The sequence below is a fragment of the Apostichopus japonicus genome, chromosome 4 (assembly GCF_037975245.1).
Source record: "Apostichopus japonicus isolate 1M-3 chromosome 4, ASM3797524v1, whole genome shotgun sequence".
NCBI lineage: Eukaryota > Metazoa > Echinodermata > Holothuroidea > Aspidochirotida > Stichopodidae > Apostichopus > Apostichopus japonicus.
In genome coordinates, this window is record NC_092564.1 from 20712599 (window position 1) to 20735748 (window position 23150).

Below are 23150 nucleotides of genomic sequence, written 5' to 3' on the forward strand. Positions count from 1 at the left end.
AGCCTATGTTCATGTTCATGATAAAAATATGGCAAGTAAATTTACCAGCCTGACAAATTGAAATGTAATATTGCACAATTTATAGAGGCCAGAGCAATTAAAGTAAAAGAAAAATAAACTGAAATGCCATAAGACAGCTAACTGCACATTTTACATCTTTTTATAGCCAACAGAAACTGGCAAAAAGTATGTATTTACTTTCAGAATTTTGTCCAGAATAAAAAAGAATGTAATACACATTATTTGAATAAAATGAAAATGATTGAAATGCTCCTACTAATTCCTGCTGAAAGTGCACCAGGCAAATATGATGAAGCAAGCATTAAAATAATAATGGCAAAATGAGATTGGAATTGTAAATGCATAGATAGATATTAAACAAACTACGAAGAAGGAAAAAAAAGCAAGTTATTGCACAATGGTTAACACCTAGGGATAATAAATTATTATTGAATAAACTGGCAAGAGAAACATACTGAGATACAACAAGTTTTATATACACAGATTACCAACGAAGAAACACAAAACTTGGGAAGGTTGAAGTGAGTTCCTCTCAGCTACTTATAATAAGTTCCTTGAAATTAAGTTTATAATTATGGGCTCCTATGATTCATGTCAATTTTTGGATAAAATATTTGACATGATTTTATACTGAATTCCTATAACATAATTCATTCCTTGAATAGTTTAATAGTTTTTCCTTTCAATTCTTTCCTATTTCATGTGACTGATAAATATAAATCAAGCTAATTATTCATTTATGCCATCACATATTATTGTCCTGTGGGTGTGCTCATCTAAATAAAGTGATAAAACAGCAAAAACTCATTTCTATGTGAACAACAGAACATGAGCGCTTTGATGCTGGGAGGTGACTCAATGTAGCTCGCCGATACACAAGCTCTGTTTGTATATTTTGGAAATCTCAGACTTTGCTATTCCTTAGAAAATATGGTACATTTAAGGAGAAATAAACTCTAGGTTTTTGCAGTGTACATGCGATAGGTGATCATTTTCAATGTTGTTAAATAGGAGCTTGTCTGGAAAATTGGAAAAAAATTGGAAAATCTGAAAACATTGGAATATTGGTACAAACCAGTTTGAATATAACCTCTGACCAACCAAGCTTTGCTAAAAAATTGCAGGATTACAATTGGTCCAGACCAGACAACTAAAAATGCCCCCCACAACAATGAATACATTTACTGACTAAGTTTCAAATACATTTGGCTCATGAAACCTTTTTCTACAGATCGTAAGTTTTAACACACAATTTAATTACACCATTCAATCCAAACAAACAAAACTCAAGCAATGCCAATACTATTTCAACATTTAGGATGGATGTTATGATCACTATGTATTGATATTAAACATTGGAACAGTGGTTTTTGAAGTGCATGAAAGAGGTGTAATAGTGAAAAATATTAAACAAAACTATTTAGACATTAGAATACAACTGACAATTCTTCTTTATATAAATAGCTATGAAGCCAACAACATTTTTGCAAAGCAAAATGGTGATAACTTTTATAGCATGTTATTAGCATGGCTAAGTCATACAAACTCTTAAGTTGTAGCATATTAAACAAGGTGGAATGCCAGATGCAAAAATGTCAAAGTAGCTAAATAAAATTGGTAAATCCACTCCAGTAATTAGTAAACACTATGACCAGCTAGTATTACACAATCAATTGATTCCACGTGACCAAGTTTAGCTTTGGTCTAAACATCAAATAAATACCTGAACGCCCTTTCGATCTTACTTTATTCCTGGCAGTGAAACTTTTTGGTTTTGTATGAAAGAACAACAGGCTGTGAACTTCAATCTCTCAGTTTCGAGAAGAGAGATGAATAACAACCTAACTATACCTATCAAATAAAGACAGCTATTTTCAGAAGCCTTTATTTTATTTTTTAAATTAAAATATGTAGATACATCTAGCAGTTCAAAATCAGTCACTTAAAGTTTTCTTCATGCAGAACATACTGAGTAAAGTTTAATGACATCATAATGCAGATGCTATAAAAAGATGAATTGAAGCAGAATTTTCTTGTTGATGTATTCATAGTCACAAAAAAAAAAAAAAAAAAAAAAAAAAAAAAAAATTGAATTGTTATAATATTTCTTTTAGATGTTCTGGTTATCCAGACATTCACCTTTCAAATATGCTTAATATCTATAAATTTACATTATTGGCTAAACTGACTCCAGTCCTTCATACAGGACCAAAATAAAATATAATTTGGTTCTTCCATTGTTTTGTAAATTCCAATGAATAACCCAACAAATGCTCTTTTGACTTACATACAAACAACAGAACACCCATAGATGACACCCAACATCATTTTGTTCTTGGACAAAATTTGTGATGCACTGTAAACATGTTATTTTGAGGCCATCAAACGTCTGGTGTTTTCTCTATTTAATTTTGTAATGCTGCTTAGGAGAAGCTTTAAAAGAATAGTGAAAGGTTAACTATTTAATGTTTTTTTTCATTGGATACTTGACTGGTAACAGAGAAACATATGCTTAGGATTCTTCTGAGAGTTACATTCAATTTTCTACATAGTGTTACCGATAGAATATATAATTTTAATTTACCTATAATACCCGTACAACCCTGTACAAAGACTGAAGCTTATAGTATTGATTCTGAAAAATAGACCAAAGTAAGTTTGATAGTCCTACTCATTTGGAAGTTTGACTTTAACTTTATGGCATCAGTTAATTGATGTGGTAATCTAACTGACTGCCTCATTTGTAAAATAAATATACAGGTCCAATAGCAGAACTGATGTTAATAATCTCTATGGTAACATAAAATAAATCTGGCAATTGAAAATGGACAAAAATGAATACGATTGGTAGTTTGTAAAAGTACTGTTAAAATCACAAAATATTCACAATATCTTCTACATAGACAAGTACACATAAAGCACTACAACAGTATTGTTGCCATAGAAACAAAGAATAATAAAAAGTGATAGAATTGCAAACATTTCTCTGATGGCAGAGAAGGGGTCTCTCGCGTGATAGACAAGACATACCACACGTCTCCTAGGCTCAGAACTGATCACTTGGAATCATATATAAAACCTCTATGAAGACTGACGCACGAGTGCAAAGATGTGTAGCAGGGATTTTGTACAAAGAACCCCAGCATTATCAGTATTTTCTGAGAAATCACATCAACAAATTTCAAAGCTGCTGCACAAAATGTAAACATCACAATATTCCCTGATAAAGCCCAAATCTTGTTCCATTTCTTGATAACTGGTTATAGCCAGCTCATATTTAGTACATTAGGGAGTTTGACAGGCCAGATAAGCTCTCAACTGTTCCTTGAGCGATCTGTTAATTGATTGGGGTAGTCTATAGGTCATGAAGGAGAGTTTCTGTTACAATGGTTTTGTTGGCATAGCTAACAGTTTCTGGAACTCTTTGCCATTGTATATGAAAACTGCTCCTATTGTTAATTCATCCCACCCCCCTCCCCCAACCCTCCCTGGCCACCTCCAGCCTCTCACATTCTTCCTATCAACATTCACAGCTAGGACTCCCCCTTTCCTTCCTTTTAAACTCCATTACTAATTACCTCCATTACTAATTACCTCCATTACTAATTACCTCCATTACTAATTACCTCCATTACTAATTACCTCCATTACTAATTACTTCAATGTACTAATACCTCCCATTGTTACGCTCCTCAGAGTTGATCTCCACAGCCCTTGATCCTCTCATAGCTCTTTCCTTCATCTTACTTCTCCTTTGTTGTTGTCTATTTTAGCTCTATATTAATTGCTCATTTGTCTGTCTCTTAATGTGCTATTAGTCTGTTTTTGATTCAGTTAGCCTCTGAAGAAGATCATGCTAGGATCAAGATGTCAAGCTCTAGAAATTTTACATATTTACCTACACAGGCATTTTGCAGTAGATAAGCAGTTTGCTTACAGTTTTTTTCTCTCATAAATTCATTTAAACGGCATTGAAGACTCGCCCCAAACCGTGTGCGGCCATCTGAAAAAGTTAACTTTCTGTTGCTTGCAAGTGACGTTTTGTGCGTGTCGCTACAAAATGCAGATAGTAATGAAACGTCATACCTTGTTATCTTTAGCTGGACCTGAGATGTCCATCGCTGTATCGTTTGTATACTGTGCTGTGGGTATTGACCGCAGCTGTATGTACTGACTGCACACTAGTGTCTAATTACCGACGGTAGCAAGCTGTGTGTGTATTTTCTGGGATCGATGGTGGTGTTTAACACTTCTGTTACACCTCATTCGAAACTAGGTCAGATTACCGGCATAAGACGTTTTTTTTTGCGCGAGTCTTCAAACCCTTTAATTTCGGTTCATATTTCGGTTGGTCAGTGCCATGAACATTTTTTTCTGGAGATCAGTGCTTTAGAAATGCATATATTATCTATTATTGCTTCTGTGTCCCTATGCAGCCCTGCTACACATATGGTCAATTTGATCTATCTTCCCTCCGTTGCAAGTAAAGAAAATGTAAGAGAAGGAATTATTACTCATTCTGACATTAACACAGTTCACTTCTCACATCAACATCAGCTGGATTAATAACTAGTTATTAACAATCAAGAACTACTCATAACACATGCATGCTGTGTCTGTATTAAACATCCTGGGCTACGTCACACTTATATGTGACCTCCACCTGCACCCCCCCCCCCTGCACCCCACCACCCCTCTTCACTCCTTTAAAAGCAATTATCATTCTTTCCAGTTTTATTTAACAAAGTATAACAATTCTTATTTTCCACATGTTGTAATTTTGATACAAAATATTCCAAATAAATACCATTAGCAAGCTATGAATTGAGAGTCGTCCGTGGCCCTTTATTATTTATACAAGTTTCCCATCATCTCACTTTCTTTTTCTCATCATGAATTTAATTGCCAGAGCCATATTTCTGTTGTGAATTGAAATCCTTGAGGACTGTACCCAGTCATACACTCCGATGCAACGTTTACTTTCCATGTGACCTCAATGTATTCAGGTCTTGGTGGTGTGAGCATATGATATGTTAGCATCATAGCAGACACCTAGGCTACCTGCACTGCTAATTAATAACCAGCACTTACTTAATTTTATTAAACACAACAACCGTACATGTGTACCAGAGATTGTGACTCTACAGTTTGAACTCTCTCGAAAGCATTTGAAAGGTCGTGACAATGGGACAGAATGACAGATTGTTCTTTTCTGTTATCCTAGCAACAATACAAACAAGAAATACCAGGATCATCTAATATCTTGTAAAGCCTCTGTAAACCTGAGAATGTCAAAGAAATTAGAAATACCCAGATCCTCTTTAAGACTCCTGAAGAAGAACTCGGGTGCTTCCTGACGGAGGGCTTTCATCTGATGAAGAAGCTTGCCGGTGCATTCTTGAAAGGAATCTCGGTACCTGAATGAGAAGATGATGCCAAATATTAAAATTGCTCAATTACCGATGAATGCCGTTCCAAGAAGGTGATCAAAATGCATAATTCCATCAGCTTTATGTTGACTTAACAGAAAATCTCCAGATTCTTGGATGGAAACTGAGGCAGAAGTACAGAAAAAGGTTTCAAGGCTTACAGTCTTGTATGAAGGCAAGGCTTTCTCACAGGACTTTACAACATTTTTACTGCCTGGTCACTTGGTAACTTGTCACAGCAACAAAACTCTGTTTGCACGATTCAAACAGTCACTCCCAACCGCATCATGGTAAGCCCTGTTATTCTTTGTTTGTGGGTTTGTTAATAACTGTAAAGGACATCTTTAGGCAGAATCTTAGTCTTGATATGTGCTAGGATTGCTTCAGTAGCTTTCAAGGTTTATCAAGATATTTGACACAATTTTGTCTTTGACAAAACTAACACATTATAAACAGGTCATTAGAGGCCATAAGCATCTTTTATGTTGTTTTTCCCATTGAATTTCGTGTTGTATTTGAGAAACTGATCTGGGTATAGGAATATATAGTCCGGTCACTTAAGTTGACAAAATTTCACTTGTTTAAAGTGTCATGTTTCAAAAATGAAAAAGTGTTATATAAAGAAATGAAACTTGGACAAAAAAGTGATGTATTTTAATAATCTACAACATATCCAAATTAATTGTATGCCGGCCTTAGAGTCAAACTTTTAAATATGTAAAATATATTTGAGTTTTGTTTACAAATAACTGCTATAAATACATATATTCACATATTCATATTCATATATATTCATACATTCAGTTGCTATAGAAATTTGATTATCTTTGTACAGCAGGTTGTGAAACTACAGCAGATTTTTTTTGCTTATGATAAATTTGACTATGAATAATAATCCACATGGATGATGTATTAGAGAAAATATTAACAAAACTTGTTATGATTTCTTATCCTACGGTTAGTTTTATTATTCGACAGTAACTTCTCTCGTCATTCTGACCGAGTCATATAAAATATTTACTCAATGTTGGATTCTCCATCAATCTCACAAAGAGGGTTATCAGTTTACAAGAATTAATATGCTCTTAATTTAGCGATCACTAAGTCTGATACAGAGACTTTGTGTCCTGCAAGAATTTCTTCTCATATTTTCCTGTATTTCTTTCGCAAAACCTTTGAAACATAACGTCATCCTTCCTGGTAGGAACTCGGTGGACTAAAAGTAACAGTTTATTTTTTTAATGGTAGATATTTCTTCTTAAAACACAGATTACGAATAAACGCAAATCATGCGGCAGCAGCATTAAGGCTGATGGGTTCTCACTTTTCAAGGTTATGTTCCATAAGCCATGACTGTACGTCCTCTGCTCTCCAGTTCACGGTCCCTGGTGGTGATGCTTGGCAGCTTAGTTCACACGACTTGGTAATGTCTGGCTCAACGGTTTCTTCTACGAAGACAGAATCCGGAGCTGATAATAGCAGGAAGGCAGAGAGAGAGAGACCAATACGACACCAGATTACTAATAAGAAGCTTTTTTTATTTGGCAATCAGATTCAGCTGATTTTATCAAGTATTGTTCAACAAAATTAAGGATTGCAACTGATCAAACTATTAAAGTCACCCTGCAAGATTTGTTTCGGCCAATGAAGTTGTATTTGATAACAAGTATTAAACTAACATTTGCATATTTGGTTCATAAGTCTTACTAACCAGTTGACGGCTCCATTCTGGGTAGAGAGAGACGTGTTAAATCCTAAAAAAGTATATGAGGAATAACACAATAGCAAGCTGAGAACAAATCGAGTGCATCTTTGTGAGAATTTTATCACAAAAAGAACAAAGGTAACTATACTGCCTTTAGTTCTGGATGGTTCAACCAAGTCGAAAACTATGAAATTCAATGAAAGTTTGTGGCTGTACATGCCTCTCTAACCAGCTATCAGTTAAAGATTTTAAACTCTAAATTAATTGCTAAACTTCAGCTTTTCTATAGAAGCCCCCTGTAAATGTAGGGTATTTGTACTTACTTTCAAACGAACCCTTTGAACTATCCAGTTCTCTGGTTAGTTTCTGGACACTCTCTTCAAACGGCACAATTCCAGAGAAGTCCATATAGTACTTAGCTCCCAGAATGAGGCCGAGCCAGCCGTCTGGTTCGTAGTACATATCCATCATCAGCGGGATGATCCACTTCTGGAGCTGGTAGGCGTACTCTGCCTCTGTTGGTGGGAGACAGAACCAGACACGGAATTTAATCGCTAAAACTGAAAGCAAACCAAGCTGCAGATATTTGCCACTTTGATCCTTTACACATTGTGTTTCGGCCACCTTTTGTTCCACTACTCCCACCCCCTTAGCAACTGAAAACCTCCTTCAGCCCATATTATACCAGCTGTGGATGAATGGTTTACATATGAAGCCTGGGGACCAAATTATTGTTTATGCCTATACTTGCTTCACAACACCTCCCCCAGGGGTTAACTTGCAATCCAAGGGGGTGTGTGTTCTCAAGGTTAAGAAATGTTGCTTTATGCCCTTCAAAGACTTGGCCTCTTCCTTGTGCACTTTACCTACTTTACCAAGTTTCATTTGTATCCATGGCAGATGAAAAAACTATGTACTATTTCTTGTCTGATCCTCCTCGCTTGAACCAAAATGACCATTGACCCAGGATATTTTAGTCCAATAACATCTCTAACATAGTTCAATAACAAATTCAAAGCTCTTCAACAGAAGTTTAGTCAGACAGACATATCGATTGCTTTAACATTTGGCTCTTTTGACCAGTCTTGACCAATTACGCTCTACATGAACTAAATAATAATAATATTCAGCAGTTATTTTTTGATGTTTAAGCGACCACAGAAGATGGAAAACCTGCAAGGGCTTATGGATTACAACTTACATGTTGGGTGGCTTCCAATTCAACATTTTAATTCAAATTTGAAGTCCTTTACAATTTAAGAAAGTCATTTCAGATGGGAAACCATAGATTGCTCTTGTATGATAAACCCACCTTACTATGACCGATTGCTAAGCATCATTGCTTCAAATGCCACCATCTTAATCCACTCGGCCACAGAACGGCTACAAATGAATGACTAACCCTTTTCATCATTATTCCCAGGGGATTAACGAAAGCTACATCAAACGCGTGCTGTTTCATGCATGTTTTATATGGAAGGGATGTCTAATGCCGTGTGTAAAAAAATTCTGATTTGAGCATCAAGAACTGACAAAGAAAAGGCAAATTGATAGCTAGATCTGGCATTTCAATCCCAGCAGGAGGTTCATCCAGCCCCTCCAACAAGAAAGAAGGAAACTGATTGCAGACTATGATAATTCCAAATATCTCAAAGTAAAGTAAAACCTCAACATCCAAACAAAATAATCCCACATAACAAACCTAAAATTATTATTTCATGTCCTCGTTCAATCAAGGGACTTAAAAATAGTCATGTCATCAGCATTGATGGAATCCCCCCCGCCCCCAACCTTAGTTTCTTTTGTTCTCAGGTAATTTGCATATTCATAAGTTGAAAGTACGGATCAGAACTGATCTTGACCAATGGTAACTGAGGGGTGGTACGGGCAGGGGGGGAGGGGGGGAATGGGCACGCACAACTCTCATGCTTAGATTACTTTGGTCTGTGGGAGTTCTGGTATCAGATGTTCTTGTGTAACATATGTAAGTGCACGTTGATTTTATATTTTTATGCCTTGCTAAAGGCTCATATGGCTGTTATTAAATTCTTGTTGCAGGGTGTTGAAGTTAAAATGTACATTATACTTCAAGCTCATCTCAGGCTTGTATTTTTAATATAGCAGTCTATCATTTGTATTTGCTTGTAGTCAGGTTTCATGAATGTAGCTGTAGTTTTTTCACCATTTAAGTTGTTCCACTTGATTTGTGCTAACTGTTTGATTTTTCAGTATTATTATATATACTTTTTTTTAGTTATTGGTTCTTTATTGTCTATGATATTTCTGTATATTTTCCCAGAAAGCTGCAGTAAATCAGAAAATGTCCCCAGAGAAGCTTTGTATTGCTGGAAGCCATGCGCATGTTTCTTTTCCCTTCTAAGATTTGTAAGTTGTGACACACTGTTGTTTATACATGTATATTGTCAGCCTAGGTGAATGTTCATCAATATTATGGGTATGCACTTTTACTTCTTGCTGCAAAATCACTTTTCTGTTTCAAGCACATTTCCATATATGAAATTCTGTATGATCTTCTGTATGATTTTCAATCTGATTCATAATCCTTGGGGTTGGGGAGGAGGAGGGGAGATAAATGATATGGAAAAAATATGCCCAAGACAAAAATAAAAGACTTTACCTGTCCTGCAATTAGGGCTCATCTTATATCCTTCTGACATACAGATGATAACTGCTGCAGCCTTTTCCACAGCTTCTGCCATCGCTTGGAGTGTTGAGCCACACATTCTGTCTACATCTACCCAGACTATATAGCCAGCAGCCTTTAAATGGAGAGGGAAAAAAATTATGTCTAGACATAACCTTTGTAAAATATCCTGCAAATACAACAGAACTGATTCAAAGCAAAACCAAGCTAGTTTCCATTTGCAGTACAATTTCTCACGCCATAAAACATAATATCCCGAAGGAAAATTTTGGATGAATATCGTTTTTTCTGCCATATGGATAATTCAAGAGATGTTTAAGGTCTGCAATACATTTCAAAGCAATCGTTGACGCATCAACAAAGCCTACCACACTATTACAACAGTTGCAACTAGCCTAGCCTACATACTGTAGCATACCAGTAGGATTACCGTACATGCCGTCCTTGGACATGTTTTCGACCTGAAGATGGAAGGCAAATTCAGTGATTGTCTATTTATTTACTTCCTTCCAATTGTTAAACTCAAGAGCAACTTAGATGGTAAACATTGCTTTCCTAAATTTTAGTATGCTAAAAGTTGAAGGAAGTTCTTCCTCTCCAAGTCAACTCCATACCTCTGCACAAGACACTGTAAATGTGGCAGTACACTATGAGTTGATGTATGACCCTAGTTTTGAACAGAGCCAAGAAATGTTGGACGATTTAAACAAGATTAGTACCTTTGACCTCAGCAGACAGTTTGTGCGCCCTACTTACTGAGTAATCCAAACCATTTAGTAGGAGGCGATCCCTATGTAGCCATTCCCCTCCCTGGAGGAGCTAGTCAGTAACTACATTTCCTTGCATTCTATACTGTGTAGCCAGAGATCAACCCAGTTTATACAAAGAGTACTAATGTATGTCAACTTGTAGCACAAGTACAGACATATCATGAGTACTTCAGTAGAATTAAGCTTGGTTTTGAGTACAATTTACAAGTACAATCATCTAGGCAAGAGTACAATATTTTGCATTAAATTCCTACACTAGTAACGAATGCCAGTGCTCGTACAGAGCCCCTTACAAGTCTGGTAGGTATATCCTGTGGTTCTTTCCCAGGCAGTTTATTCTTTATTGTTGCATGTACATTGTATTTATCTATATCCTAACATAACATAACATACTAACATATTCAGTGGAGGCCGTATATACTAATGACCTCTCAATCAAACTAACCACTAATACATCTCTTATTTTCAGCACCATCTTCTGAGAGCTCCACTGGTAACTGATCATCACATGAATCCTTCTTAAGCTGCTCTGTCTGGAACTCTTGGGTCTTCCTCTCTCTGAGCGAACGATACCATAAATTCAAGTTAAGCCATATAAATATTTCAACAAAGAGTAATCATTTGCAAAAATCTGATTCTAATGTACATGTTTCAACACGTGCCACAAAGGACAGACCAAAAGTAGCTGATATAAGAAATTAAAGGGGAGAAGAGAACTTTTTACACCGATCTTTTATAAAACTTTTATGATTATTTGGAATGGTAAAAATGTCAGAACAAAAGCAATTGGACAGATCTGAAGCATTGTTACAAAGCATAATTATATGTTAAGTGGAAATATTCAAAATATCCTGCTTGTATTAGAATTGTTAAGCTAAACGGCCAGTTAAGAATTTATGTAGTATAAAGAAAGAAACATGTCTGTAGTTGCACCACATTGGTTACTTAAGTGAAGAGAATTTTCGTTTCATAACAAAATCTATATATATATATATATATATATATATCTATATATATCTATATATATATATATATATATATACATATAGACCAGGAATTGAAACTTGTTATATAGAAGAATGTCCGCATGGTAGTGAAGTCACTGGAAATTACAGATTTCTGCTGGATTAGCAGAAGCTTTGGAAAATAGGATTATTTTCAATATGTATCAGATTATTTTAATCCGATTCCATATATTGAAATATATATATGTGTTCCAGTTAGATAATTTGTGTATTTGCCTTAAATGTTTTATTTCAGTAAGGCTTTCACTATGATTTGTGAAATTGTTGTGTAATACTTAGCCATATATACATAAATAAGAACCACTCATCATAAGGCAATGTGTTGATTGCTGCACTGATGAGATTCCCTCAAGAAGTTTTTGAATTATTGGGACTTCTTGATTGTTGAATACTAGGCAACAAAGATATTACAAAACAACGAAGTTCATTGTTAAGTTCAAGTCAGTACTGAATAAAGAAGTCCAAAATTTTGAAAATGTCTGATTCTATACATTACAAGATATGCAGTTAATACTATAACATGAATTTTTTCTGGCAGACACACTTTTCAAGATGGCAGGCAATAATGCCTATGTAACATTCATAAGGTGAAACCAGAAGATCAACAGGCTTTAAGTGATTCCTTGTCAGGTTTTTGAGAACTCTAGTTTGGGTAACTCTATTTTTCGAGAAAAATATTTAAATAAGCAAAGCTTCTTTTTTTGACAAAAATATATTTTTGCCTCTTTGACCTCCAAGAAATAAATTTTTGGGGACACCAAAATATATTTCTGGAAGAAAGAGACCAGCCAAAATATATATAGAAAATATATAGAATAAAGAGAGAACCAAAATACATTTCTCAAAAAGCAGAGATGTGAAAATATATTACAGACATGCCAATAATATTTTTTTGCTCAGAGGGACTAATGAGCCATCGTAGAACTGTTTGCATTAACTTACTTTTACTATCAACACTGCCCTCGTCCTCAATACTCTTCCTGACTTGACGAAGCATCCACATTGTTCCCTTGGCAGACAATTCCACTGCTTTGTTACCGCACGACTGCAAATGCCTCAAACTGCTTAGAGCCTTCTCATTGGTGGACAGTAATTTGCATATAGAAGGATCAAATGATAAACTCCACAGAGCTTCTGTGGCGGCCTCTTGTTCTAATATGTCTTCACTGTTCAGCATATTGATGAAAGGAGGAAGCCCATTGGCTGATTGAATCTAAGAAATAAATAAAATGTAAAATTATCATCAGAAATATGTAAATGATGATCCCAAGGGAGAAATGACACACAAAATGGGATTTAAGTATAAAATTAAATATAAGAGCTAAATATATAATAACTGAGTTCATACATTAGACCTAACGTAATCACTAAATAGAACACCGACTGCCTGTAAAGTCCTTCAACTCACAAGTTTGCATTTTTGCAAACTCTACCACTCACATTCACAGCTTGGCATATTACAGTCCAAGTTTGTTAGCTCTTTTAACAATGCTACACTTAATATTTCTCCCTCAAATAATGGTATGATCAAACATCTAGCCCTGCTCTATAATTTTTGTTAAATTAAGAGAAAAAACCATTAAAAAATACAAAAACCCAACCTTTAATTTATTTGTATCATTGACAGCCAGCCTTCCGAGGCCATTAGCCAGTTCTGTGCAAGAGAGTCCCTGGGCTCTTCGATCTTCACTCTCCTGAGCCTCCTTCAGTAACTTTATCAAGAACTCAATAGTTCCTACATTGGCAAACAAAGACATAGTTAAAAATTCAATTAGGTAACTTGTCTGAGGCCTGTTCCATCTGTCTATATCCTATCCATATATATATATGTTGATACCCTTCCATAACTTGTTTCATAATGAGTTTTGAGGTAATCATTCAATCACAAATAGTGTAACGATTAAAACAGTTGGAAGTGTTTCATATTTCGCTTCTGACCAGATGAGGGTTACCATATTTAGTCCGTAGTAAGTTTGACAAGCTGGTGATAAGTTTGCTGTTCAGGTTGTATTGCTGGTACAAGTTAAATACGTATGTATTGTACACTAGGTTTATTTATAATAGTTTGTCTGCCAGTGGGTGTGGTGGATGGGGGGGGGGGAGGGGAAGGAGGGGATGGCTGTTCAGAAGTACAAGTGGTTGCTGCCCTGATTATCAGACTTCTCTGTTGTTTCCAGGGACTAAAGCTTGAAGGAAAAAGAGGCACCAGTTGAAGGTACCAAAGTTCATTGGATATTCTCTGGCTCAGTGTATGCCAAAATATGAATACACAAAGATTTTCCAAAATTATGAGTAAAATATATGCAAACAGATAATCTAAACCTTTCAAAGAAATGCTAGAAAATATGCTATACATGTTTTATAAATGTTACGGCTATTTAGGCAGTTATCACCATTTTCCGTGTTGCTTTATACTCTTTAAATGTAACAAAATAACTACACAGGGTACCACATTACGCTGGTCTCCTGTAACAGACCTTTTTCATCTAATAAGCTTTCTTGATCTTCATCTACAATGTTGGCCAGAATCAGCATACATAGGGCCTTTAAGTATTTCTGATCAGTTGTGGTGAAAGGCAACAGTTTCTGGACCAGGTCGTTTTCTCGGAATTGTCGACGGTTTGCTGGAATCTTGGACAGGTTGTGGAGGATACTGAGAGATGCCTTTATCAAGAACATTACATTCTGTTGGACAATGAGAAATATTTGACATCATTTCAATTTTCGTTGTCATATACTTGAAATAATTTCAAGCTAAATTGGCTAAAATTGTCAAATTCTAGACCTGAAATGATTTTGCTACTTAAGATATATTTCATTAGTCAGTGTCTGTTCATTATTTCAATCCCTTTGAACTTTTACCATACATGTACCTCTTTCAACCAGATAAAACATGGTGACATAATTTCTTATTTCAACAGTATGATGGAAGGTGATTGCCCACAAAACTTTGCTTGCTAAATATACTGGCAAGTTTTGTTACTTCTTAAATGTTTTTTGCCTTAAAGGGTGTGAAGACTGGCGCAAAAAGAAACGTCTAATGCGGGTAATCTGACCTAGTTTCAAATGAGGTGTAACAGAAGTGTTAGACACCACCATCGATCCCAGAAAATGCGCACACAGCTTGCTACCTTCGATAATTAGACACTAGTGTACAGCCAGTATATACAGCTGCGGTCAATACCCACAGCACAGTGTACAAACGATACAGTGATGGACATCTCAGGTCCAGCTAAAGATAACAAGATATCACGTTTCATTACTGTCTGCATTTTGTAGCGACAAGCAGAAAACTTCACTTGCAAGCAACAGAAAGTTAACCATTTTTCAGATCGCGGCACGCGGTTTGGGGCGAGTCTTCAATGCCTTTAAATACTATTTTCAAAAGAGTAAAGAAAAACTAATCAACTATGATTTCTGGCATCAAGACACAAACTGTCATGAATTTTATTTTCATTTTTATTAAACTAGGAAGATATTTACCTTCTTTTCTAGATGATCGATGTAGGGTTTATGCGCTACATTTGTAGCGCATAAACCAATTATTCCGCAGTCTCCTAAACTTGCTGCAAGTTCACTGCTTTCATCACTCAAGTTCCAGACAACGTTGTAGCAATAGTTGGCAGGATACCAAACGTTGTTCCTCTTAAACAGACCTTCTTTGCTGAGAGATTTCAAGACAGTCAACAAAATATCTGTAAACAGAGCGACAACAATACAAGTCAACCAATTAACACATTGGTATTTAACGTTTATACAGGCAATTTTATAAAAACGTACGTACTTAGCATAAATCAGGATCAAATATGAGAATGGGGTTAATTTCATGTACTGTAGTAGAATTCTGGCAATTAATAAAATGGACATAATTTCTTTTCTCTAAAAATGACTTGCCTCTTAGTTTAATAGTAAAACTTAAGCACAGTATAAACTTTTTTTTTCAGAAATCATATCTATAGCTTTTTGAAGGTTTGTCAGATAAGATCATTAAAATTAATCAAAACTACATTCCAGGTTGTCTGAGGCACCTAAGGGTAGTTTCCACTTGAAGTCCTCAATTATACATTCTCACAAAGTATAAACCATATTTTGCTGATTTTGCTGTTCAGAAAATCTTTAAATAAAAGTTCAGGCTGTCCAAGGAAGACCAACAAACACTTACACTTTCATATTTAATGGTATGACAAGAACAACAAAACTATGATAGGCCTATCTTAATATCTGAGATACAGTTTCATTAATCCTTTAATGTGTCTAACAACTTTTTGACCTTTACAGAAAATTTTACGATGACAGTGTATAGATATCGCTTCTACTGTAAACCTTCACTGAAAGGCCTATATATACTGATGTTCATATTTCATTGTTGGTACACATGCATGTTAGGTGAAAGCATACCTGCTCCTTGGACACCATCCACGGCTGATGCAATGCTCCCTCTGAATTGTGGATGTTGCCAATGGTGGTTAGCTATACCTTTTAGAATCTCAAGAGCTCTTTCTGTCGAGAACGTTTCCATTCCTCTAAGTTCTACCAACCAACTTTGAATCTTGATCAGGATGGTCTCCTCCAGTTGATTTTCCTCACTTTTCTCATCTGCATTTTCTGCTTCCTCTTCATCTGGCTGATGTTGACCCTGACCATCCTCCCTGCTGCTTGAAGTTCCGCCTCTTAAACCATCTATTTTGTTGTCTCCTTCTGTAGGTTCACTCGAAACCACCTCACATCTGACATCTTTAGCCTGACTGTTAACCTCACTCTCAGAATCATTACTGCAGTGAGCGTTTTCATACAATTCTTTGTCTCTGCTTCCTTCAGTCACTCCATCACTCTCCCTTTTTGCACCATCAAAGGTGTTGCTTTCTGTTCCGGTGGATGTGGCTATAGATGATTCGCTATATTCACTAACATGACCTTGTTTCACTACCTTTTCCTGCTCTTCTTCTGAAGTTTGTCGAGTCAGTAATTTGGGAGCCAATGATTGGATGTTTCCTGACATATCACTGCGCTGATTCCCTGGAATATTAGAATATTAAAGAATAAATTTATATGCATGAGTGAAAAAAAAGCAGCTCTAATTTCTATGAAATTAGTGAATTTGATCAGCTTTGTGTGCAACTGTCTAATGGTGAGGTAATTGCAGGCACTATAGGGAAGAGGCCACAGGCAAAGTGTTCTGCATGCTGAGTACCATCGTACATGGTAAGATGCATACATGTCAGTGCAATTTATAGCCTATACATGTAGGCTATATAGATCTATAAAGAGAATTTAATCATCAGATGTTGGATTTGAAGCACCAAAGATAGTTACTACTGCAAAGGAAAGCTTTTAAGTATATTTCTCTTTTTCCTTGTGCCTACATCTATGTCATTGAAATCCTTGCATAATGTTTCACACACACAAAAATATACTTTAAAGGCTATCCCTGATTTTCAATGATACTTAAGGTAGTTTCTTGTTTTACTTTCAAAAAAAAATAAAGTTTCATGGACCATCCCTAGATTAACAGGGTCCCTGGAATTGTCAATGACCATTACCAAATTTGGCTCAGAATAATGTGACTTTGAAAAAAGAGCAAAACATGTTTCTAGAGAATGTATTACAGAAAGGAGCTCGGCATTTGGCAATCATTCTTGAAACATAGCACTACCAAACCAAACTTTGAGGACTAAAATCCGACTATCTCTTTAAACATATAGTGTAGATTCCACCCATTGATGAACATTAACATGTGGGTCACTATCAATATCATGTCTCCTGGATTTCTCAAAATTATGCATTGTCAACATATTTAACTGGATATTTAGCTTTGTGTTCAACATGTCATGTATAGGCTTGAATTTTTGCTGTTTTTTAAGAAATAACGTTCTTTGCATACTGTAGCTGTCTGATCAGGAGCTATCATTCTGGTCACTCACATTATCTACTTTGGTACAATTTTGTTATAAACAAATGAAACACTAGGATCAAGTCGAGTCCTAGCCTAGGCCTAGATCAAGCAGCCTATTGTATTTCCCTGGTTTTGTTGATTCATTTATATATAAGGAGTCTTTTACAGCAACAAAGTTGTTTGACAAAACACTTGACTTCTGTAATTGTGCAGGCCTAAACTAGTCTTATTTACTAATTTATTATTAGTCAGGCCTAAAATGAGTGGGAGTAGGAGATGTGAAATGTCTTTCTCAAAAGCATTTGAGAATGACAAACAACTTTGTGCTCACGAAGTATCCCTTATAAATAAAGTGAGCAATCCAACCGGGCGAATATGAGACTTGAACCAACATTGGACAGTAAAAGAAGTAACATCTAGGAGGGAAATTTCGCGGAATTGGACCTCATACGATGAAAAGTAATAAGAACACAATCGTTGCGTTAGTCCAGTGAACGCAAAAGTAACTAGGCTACGCCATTAGAAGCCGGGAAATGAAGTTCACTAGTTTACCTAACCAGTGGTAAAATTACCCGTCATCCAGTGTCAGAAAGCATTCCCAATATCGGCAGATCACAACTGGAACTCCTTAGTGGGTGCATTCAACCAAAATGTTAAAATACCAATGTGATACACGGTACGGAGAGGAATTATTTATCACTTCAGGGTACGGTATTGCCCGTACACAACGAGGTAAATGAATCTGGAGGAATCATGTCAATTGGGTGCGCGCGTACCATGTATGGAGGGTCATGTGATGTGTTCCAGGGTGGTACTATACTGATATTTCTCTGTAGCAGTTCGAGAACAGTGTTAGTGACTTTGTGAAAGATTGGTCGGTTCGGACATGGGAACTAACGGCATAAGAAGGTACTGGTACTTCAGGCCTACGAAATAGTGCTAATATGCTAACGTTCAACCTTATTCTCTTGAATGAAGGCAGGCTTTCTACATAATCTTACTTATTAATACAGCTCTAGGGGCAAGCTTTGTCTCATATGGCCTAACGTTATTACTACACGCTATAAGTGAATGTAGAAATGGGAAATGTGGGGAAATGTTTAGTTCAGTGCAGCCACGGAATTCTCCATGGAACAGAGCCTAATGCTGCTCGACGGGAATATAGATATCACGTTAGGCTACAGGCACGGTTATTGCTAGGTAACGGGTGTCGTCTGCTGCTCTAAGCACGCAAACGCATTTACGTACTAGTTGGGTGAAATCATCACGCGTAATAGGGAGAGTAGTATATTAGTACCACCCTGGAACACATCACATGACCCTCCATACATGGTACGCGCGTACGCGAGTATTTACTGTGTGATAGTTTCTCCAGATTCATTTACCTCGTTGCCCGTACAGCGGACGTATATTACTCCTGCACCGGTTAGCTGCATCCGTAATACCACAATATTGTACATATCCACAAGTGCAACGAAGGTTAGAATATGGTACATGATATCCACATCTGCAACGAAGGTACGGTATGGATCTACGACAAGGACGTCGCAACCGTGATCGCTACTAAGCGCTAATGGCGTGTGCAAAGGGGTGTGTGTGTGTCGGGATGGGGGGGGGGCAATCCCATCCCTCTTCCGAATGTCAGTCGAGGGAAAAGGTGTGTGTCGGGAGGGGGGGGGGGTGGGACAATCCCATTCCTCCTCTGAATGTCAGTCGAGGGAAAAGGTTCAGTTGATAAAATTTGACCACGTAGTATACTACGGGTGTACACCCCCCTTTTCAACTTCATGCAGCCTTCATTAGCGAAACCCTGCGTTTTATGGCTACTTATATAAACTTCATTTATAATATAAATATTCCTTAGAACGCACCAGGTGACTTGTAAGCTTTAACTATTATTTTGTAAGTGGACCCTATCCCCTCCCCCCCCCCTCTCATTAGATTCGTGTCAGCGTCAATGACACCATGCAAGACAGCACCGAACCTTTCTAAAAAACTTGATCCGTATCTGGCCCTCTCATAAAGATTCATGTAGCTACCTAAATCAGTCGGGTGTTAATTAATATTTATAATAACAGTCTGGGGTTTAGAACTACACATTTCGTTTTCGCTTAAATTATAATCTAAAAATGCCTCAGAATACACCATTTGACTTTTTTAAGGAGGGGGGACACAACACCCCCTACATAGGAGTTGGCGTCGCGATGACCACAGTGCAGCCCCTCCTTTACCAAATCCCTTTCACTCGCCTTTGGCTCTTTCACAAGAGTCCAGCCCCTACATTAGACAGTCTGAGAAGTTTTGAATCTCAATCCCCCCCCCCCCCCTCTCGACGCGAACGAAATGGATGCCAGAAAAAGAGACCGACATTAAATAGTCGCTAGTAAAGCACGGCAAGGAAACCATCAAAGCTCGTCAAACTTACTGTATCGCCAATGATTCTTTGAAAACCCTTCTATGGAAGAATCCGACCTGGGAAAGATGATACTTAATCTGTATCCTTTTATGGGTTGGGAGGGGTAGTGGGTTTATGGTGGGTCGGTCGAGAAAGGTACCTGGGTATGTTCTCTAAAAAACAAAAGCCTGACTCAAGCATGCTCGTTTGTATTCAGTTATAAGGAAGTAAAACGCATGGATCACGTGTCAAAGACACGGACGAAACTAGGCTTTTTTCACTGTTTTATGAGAATGTATGATGGCTGCTGTTTCCATTCACTAGATTGGAAACCACGGCGTATGGAACGTATAGATGGTTGTGAATATTCATAACAAGAGCCCAAGGGCACTATGGTACCTTGCTTGTAAGGAATATTTACAGGGGAGCAGCACTGTCCTAAAATTGTTATGTGGTCCGATGTACACAACCAATATTCTTGCCAAAAATATCACAAATCCACTGTTGGTCCTTTTGAGAACCTGTTGAGGACCAGGTGTCTGATATGAGCAAGAGTTGGCTCTTTTTTACATAACTCACAGCAGCATCCTAACTGCACTTTTAAGAATTTTAACAAAACCAAACATTGGTCTCTAATAACTTAGCACACAAAGGTTGTAGAGAAGTCAACTTATGGACAACTTAGATCGGAATATGGCCACGATAATTCATATAATCAACTTGAAAGAATGTACACACACAAAGTTATTGCTATAAATGTATCAAAACCAACCTTTGGCCCCTTATAACTTGAGAACCTGGTGTTCGATTGAAGCGGGAGTTGATTTCCTCTATATAGCACACAGAGCTCTATCATATATCAAAATATTGACAAAGTTTTTTTGTTTTGCCCCGAATCTCCTAAAATGAGCATATTTTTTTTAAATTTGACCTGTGACCTTTTGGTCAGATGTAGTTTGACACGCTGATTCCAAAAAAGGAATATGACAAGTCTATACAACCATCCTAACTGTATACTTATTAAAAAAACAAAATCTTGACCTCTGATAACTTCGCACACCATGGTCGCACAGGGTCAACCTATGGACAATTTTGATCGGAAGGTACCTTTGAGATCCGATTATGGCCACGAAAATTCAAATAACCAAAGAAACTAATACAGGTCACCGGAGGTCAACCTGGGGTCAAAGGTGACCCAGATGCGAGTCGACTATTGGATTACAATAGCGTAACTCCCAACCTTGTCGTACATTTTGTTCTCAAGTTATTGCAAAAATACTAGTTTTTGACCCTAAGTGACCTTTGTTGACCTTGGATCACATGACCGTTATGTCTGGAAACGATCCCTTACCCATTCGCAGCTTGTCTCAAAATATTAACTGCATCAGAAATTTGCACTGGGAGTTGTTGCATTTTTAATATTTTGCAATTTTTGACCCTAACTGACCTTTGGGGGCACCAAAAACAATAGGGATCTTCCTCTCACCATATGATTTCCACCCACCAAGTTTGGTCATGATACATAATTTCCTTATTGAGATATTGTGTACACAAGCCAAGCGTCACATAAACACACACATAGCCAAGTTGAATGCATAGGTTCCATGCTTGGCAAAAATTTGTAAGGAACCAAAATGAGAGAAGGTATTAAAGGTGAAATTTATGAAACCTTTCCTGTGTGGTCCGTTCCTTCGCTTTGCATCAAAGTTCACAAACTATTTGAGCCTTGATTAAGACTGGATCACTAAAGTACATTAACTAAAAGTTTGATGTGCGTCAAACAGCAGTCTTGGAAGAATGAGCAAATTCTGTTCTGAGGGCAGTGAGGTGCTCCCTGTTTTGCTTCTGGTAGGCCTCATTGCTTGGACCAACCATTCCTGAGCAGTTGAAATAGTGATAATTTTACTCTTAGATAGTTGAAGTGACTTCTATGCACTCGCCATTGAATGTCTTTTTGCCAGGTTAATTGACATACACATGTTAATAGTAAAAATATAATATGGCAAGAAGGGGTTAGAATTTAGCGGTTGACTTTTCGAACTGACTTTTCGATGAACATAAAATCCCACCATTTTGCATGTATGTAATCCTTAACTCACTCCAATTACATTGCTGTAATTAACTTTACCAATTTCGGACGTTAAATACGTGAAAATGGGGAAGACAAGTCAGCTTTTTAGGAAACCTATTTCAGACATTCCTGAAACATTCCTAAGACATCAGGTGACCATGACGTCACCGTTGGTATAACGCACTCAGAACAATACTTTTAGTGTGTAAAGTTGTATACTTGAGCTGCCAAAAACATCAACGATATTACTCCTTTTCCCCCGAAATGCCACAATTCTGTGTTGTTGGAGGTTGTAGTTATACCTCAGCCAACAAAAGCATCAGCCTTTTTAGCTTTCCGAGTAGAAGAACCGACGTATATAAAACGCCGTAGACTTTGGATCAATTTTGTGAGATCCACGCGGAAAGATTTTTCAGCACCGGAGTATCTCATGCCCATGAGTCCACATGCATGACCCTGCCCTTGTGTATGCTGCAAATGTCTCATTCTGAGAAACTTATATACTTTCGACAGCTGTGGCGGACATAGCTAATGTGAAATTGACCCTTTCAAGTCTCCTCGTAAACAAGCTCTGGACGTCCTTACATGTAACATTATATCACGCATATGTAGACCGTGTATATAGACCGTGCCTATAGGTAGCATTGTTAGTACATGTAGTGAGTTACAACCAAGGGCGACGGAAGCACTTTTAATCTGGGGGGGGGGGGCACCGACATCAAAGGGCACTTTGCAGAAATTCGATTGGACTGATGCAGCCTTATATTTAGTACCCTTTATAACTCTTATTGTATTACCTTATTTGCGTATACAGATCACTCCATCAACGCCCCCCCCCCCCTCAAGGAAATTATGCATACTAGCACTGCAATATCCAATGTGCAAATTGGGAAACAAGGAACAAGTTTTCTTTTGAGACAAAATGACGGAAATCATGCTAGTTGCTAATGTAGGAATCTTCCGAATTAGAGTTTATTTCTTGTTAATATTTTAACAAATTTTTCCATTCGAAATAGCTTTGAGTTTCACCCACAGAAATTCATTAGAAGTCAGGGGCGTAGCCATGATTTGCAAAGTTGTATGCACGACTATCTGAGCGGAGCGCCACCATCGGTTTGGCGCGGAGCGTACAAGAAAAATTTTGGTTTTACAAACCCCTCAGATGGCCGGAAACGG

The 23150-nt window shown here is 37.1% G+C and overlaps 1 protein-coding gene across 6 annotated transcripts; it reads right to left on the minus strand.

Moving 5' to 3' along the window:
• Nucleotides 1-2768: 2768 nt before the first annotated feature.
• On the minus strand, nucleotides 2769-18227 carry LOC139966782 (uncharacterized). 6 transcript variants are annotated; one of them, XR_011792749.1, is made up of 12 exons: nucleotides 17875-18049; nucleotides 16014-16631; nucleotides 15099-15310; nucleotides 14093-14300; nucleotides 13217-13350; nucleotides 12558-12828; nucleotides 11036-11148; nucleotides 9794-9935; nucleotides 7479-7670; nucleotides 6775-6919; nucleotides 3616-5438; nucleotides 2769-3583 (listed from the first exon to the last, which is right to left on the minus strand). XR_011792749.1 is itself a non-coding variant. In XM_071970136.1 (11 exons), exons 1-11 carry the CDS (start codon nucleotides 18085-18087, stop codon nucleotides 5273-5275), a joined length of 2208 nt encoding a protein of 735 aa, XP_071826237.1. In that variant the 5' UTR covers nucleotides 18088-18227; the 3' UTR covers nucleotides 2769-5272. The 6 variants fall into 6 exon arrangements, 5 of the variants coding, with proteins under 5 accessions (XP_071826237.1, XP_071826238.1, XP_071826236.1 ...); XM_071970136.1 differs by lacking the exon at nucleotides 17875-18049 and adding an exon at nucleotides 18081-18227 and having other exon boundaries at nucleotides 2769-5438; XM_071970137.1 differs by lacking the exon at nucleotides 17875-18049 and adding an exon at nucleotides 18061-18227 and having other exon boundaries at nucleotides 2769-5438.
• Nucleotides 18228-23150: the final 4923 nt, after the last annotated feature.

What these genes read in the sequence shown, in the direction of transcription:
- LOC139966782 (XM_071970135.1), bottom strand. Translation starts at nt 17,902, where the DNA reads ATGTTGGTTCAAGTCTCATATTCGCCCG. An exon ending in AAATAAGAGATGTATTAGTG is followed by an intron (nt 9,936 to 11,035) that starts GTTAGTTTGATT and finishes CTCCATTTAAAG; the next exon opens with GCTGCTGGCTATATAGTCTG. An exon ending in GAGCCCTAATTGCAGGACAG is followed by an intron (nt 7,671 to 9,793) that starts GTAAAGTCTTTT and finishes TCCCACCAACAG; the next exon opens with AGGCAGAGTACGCCTACCAG.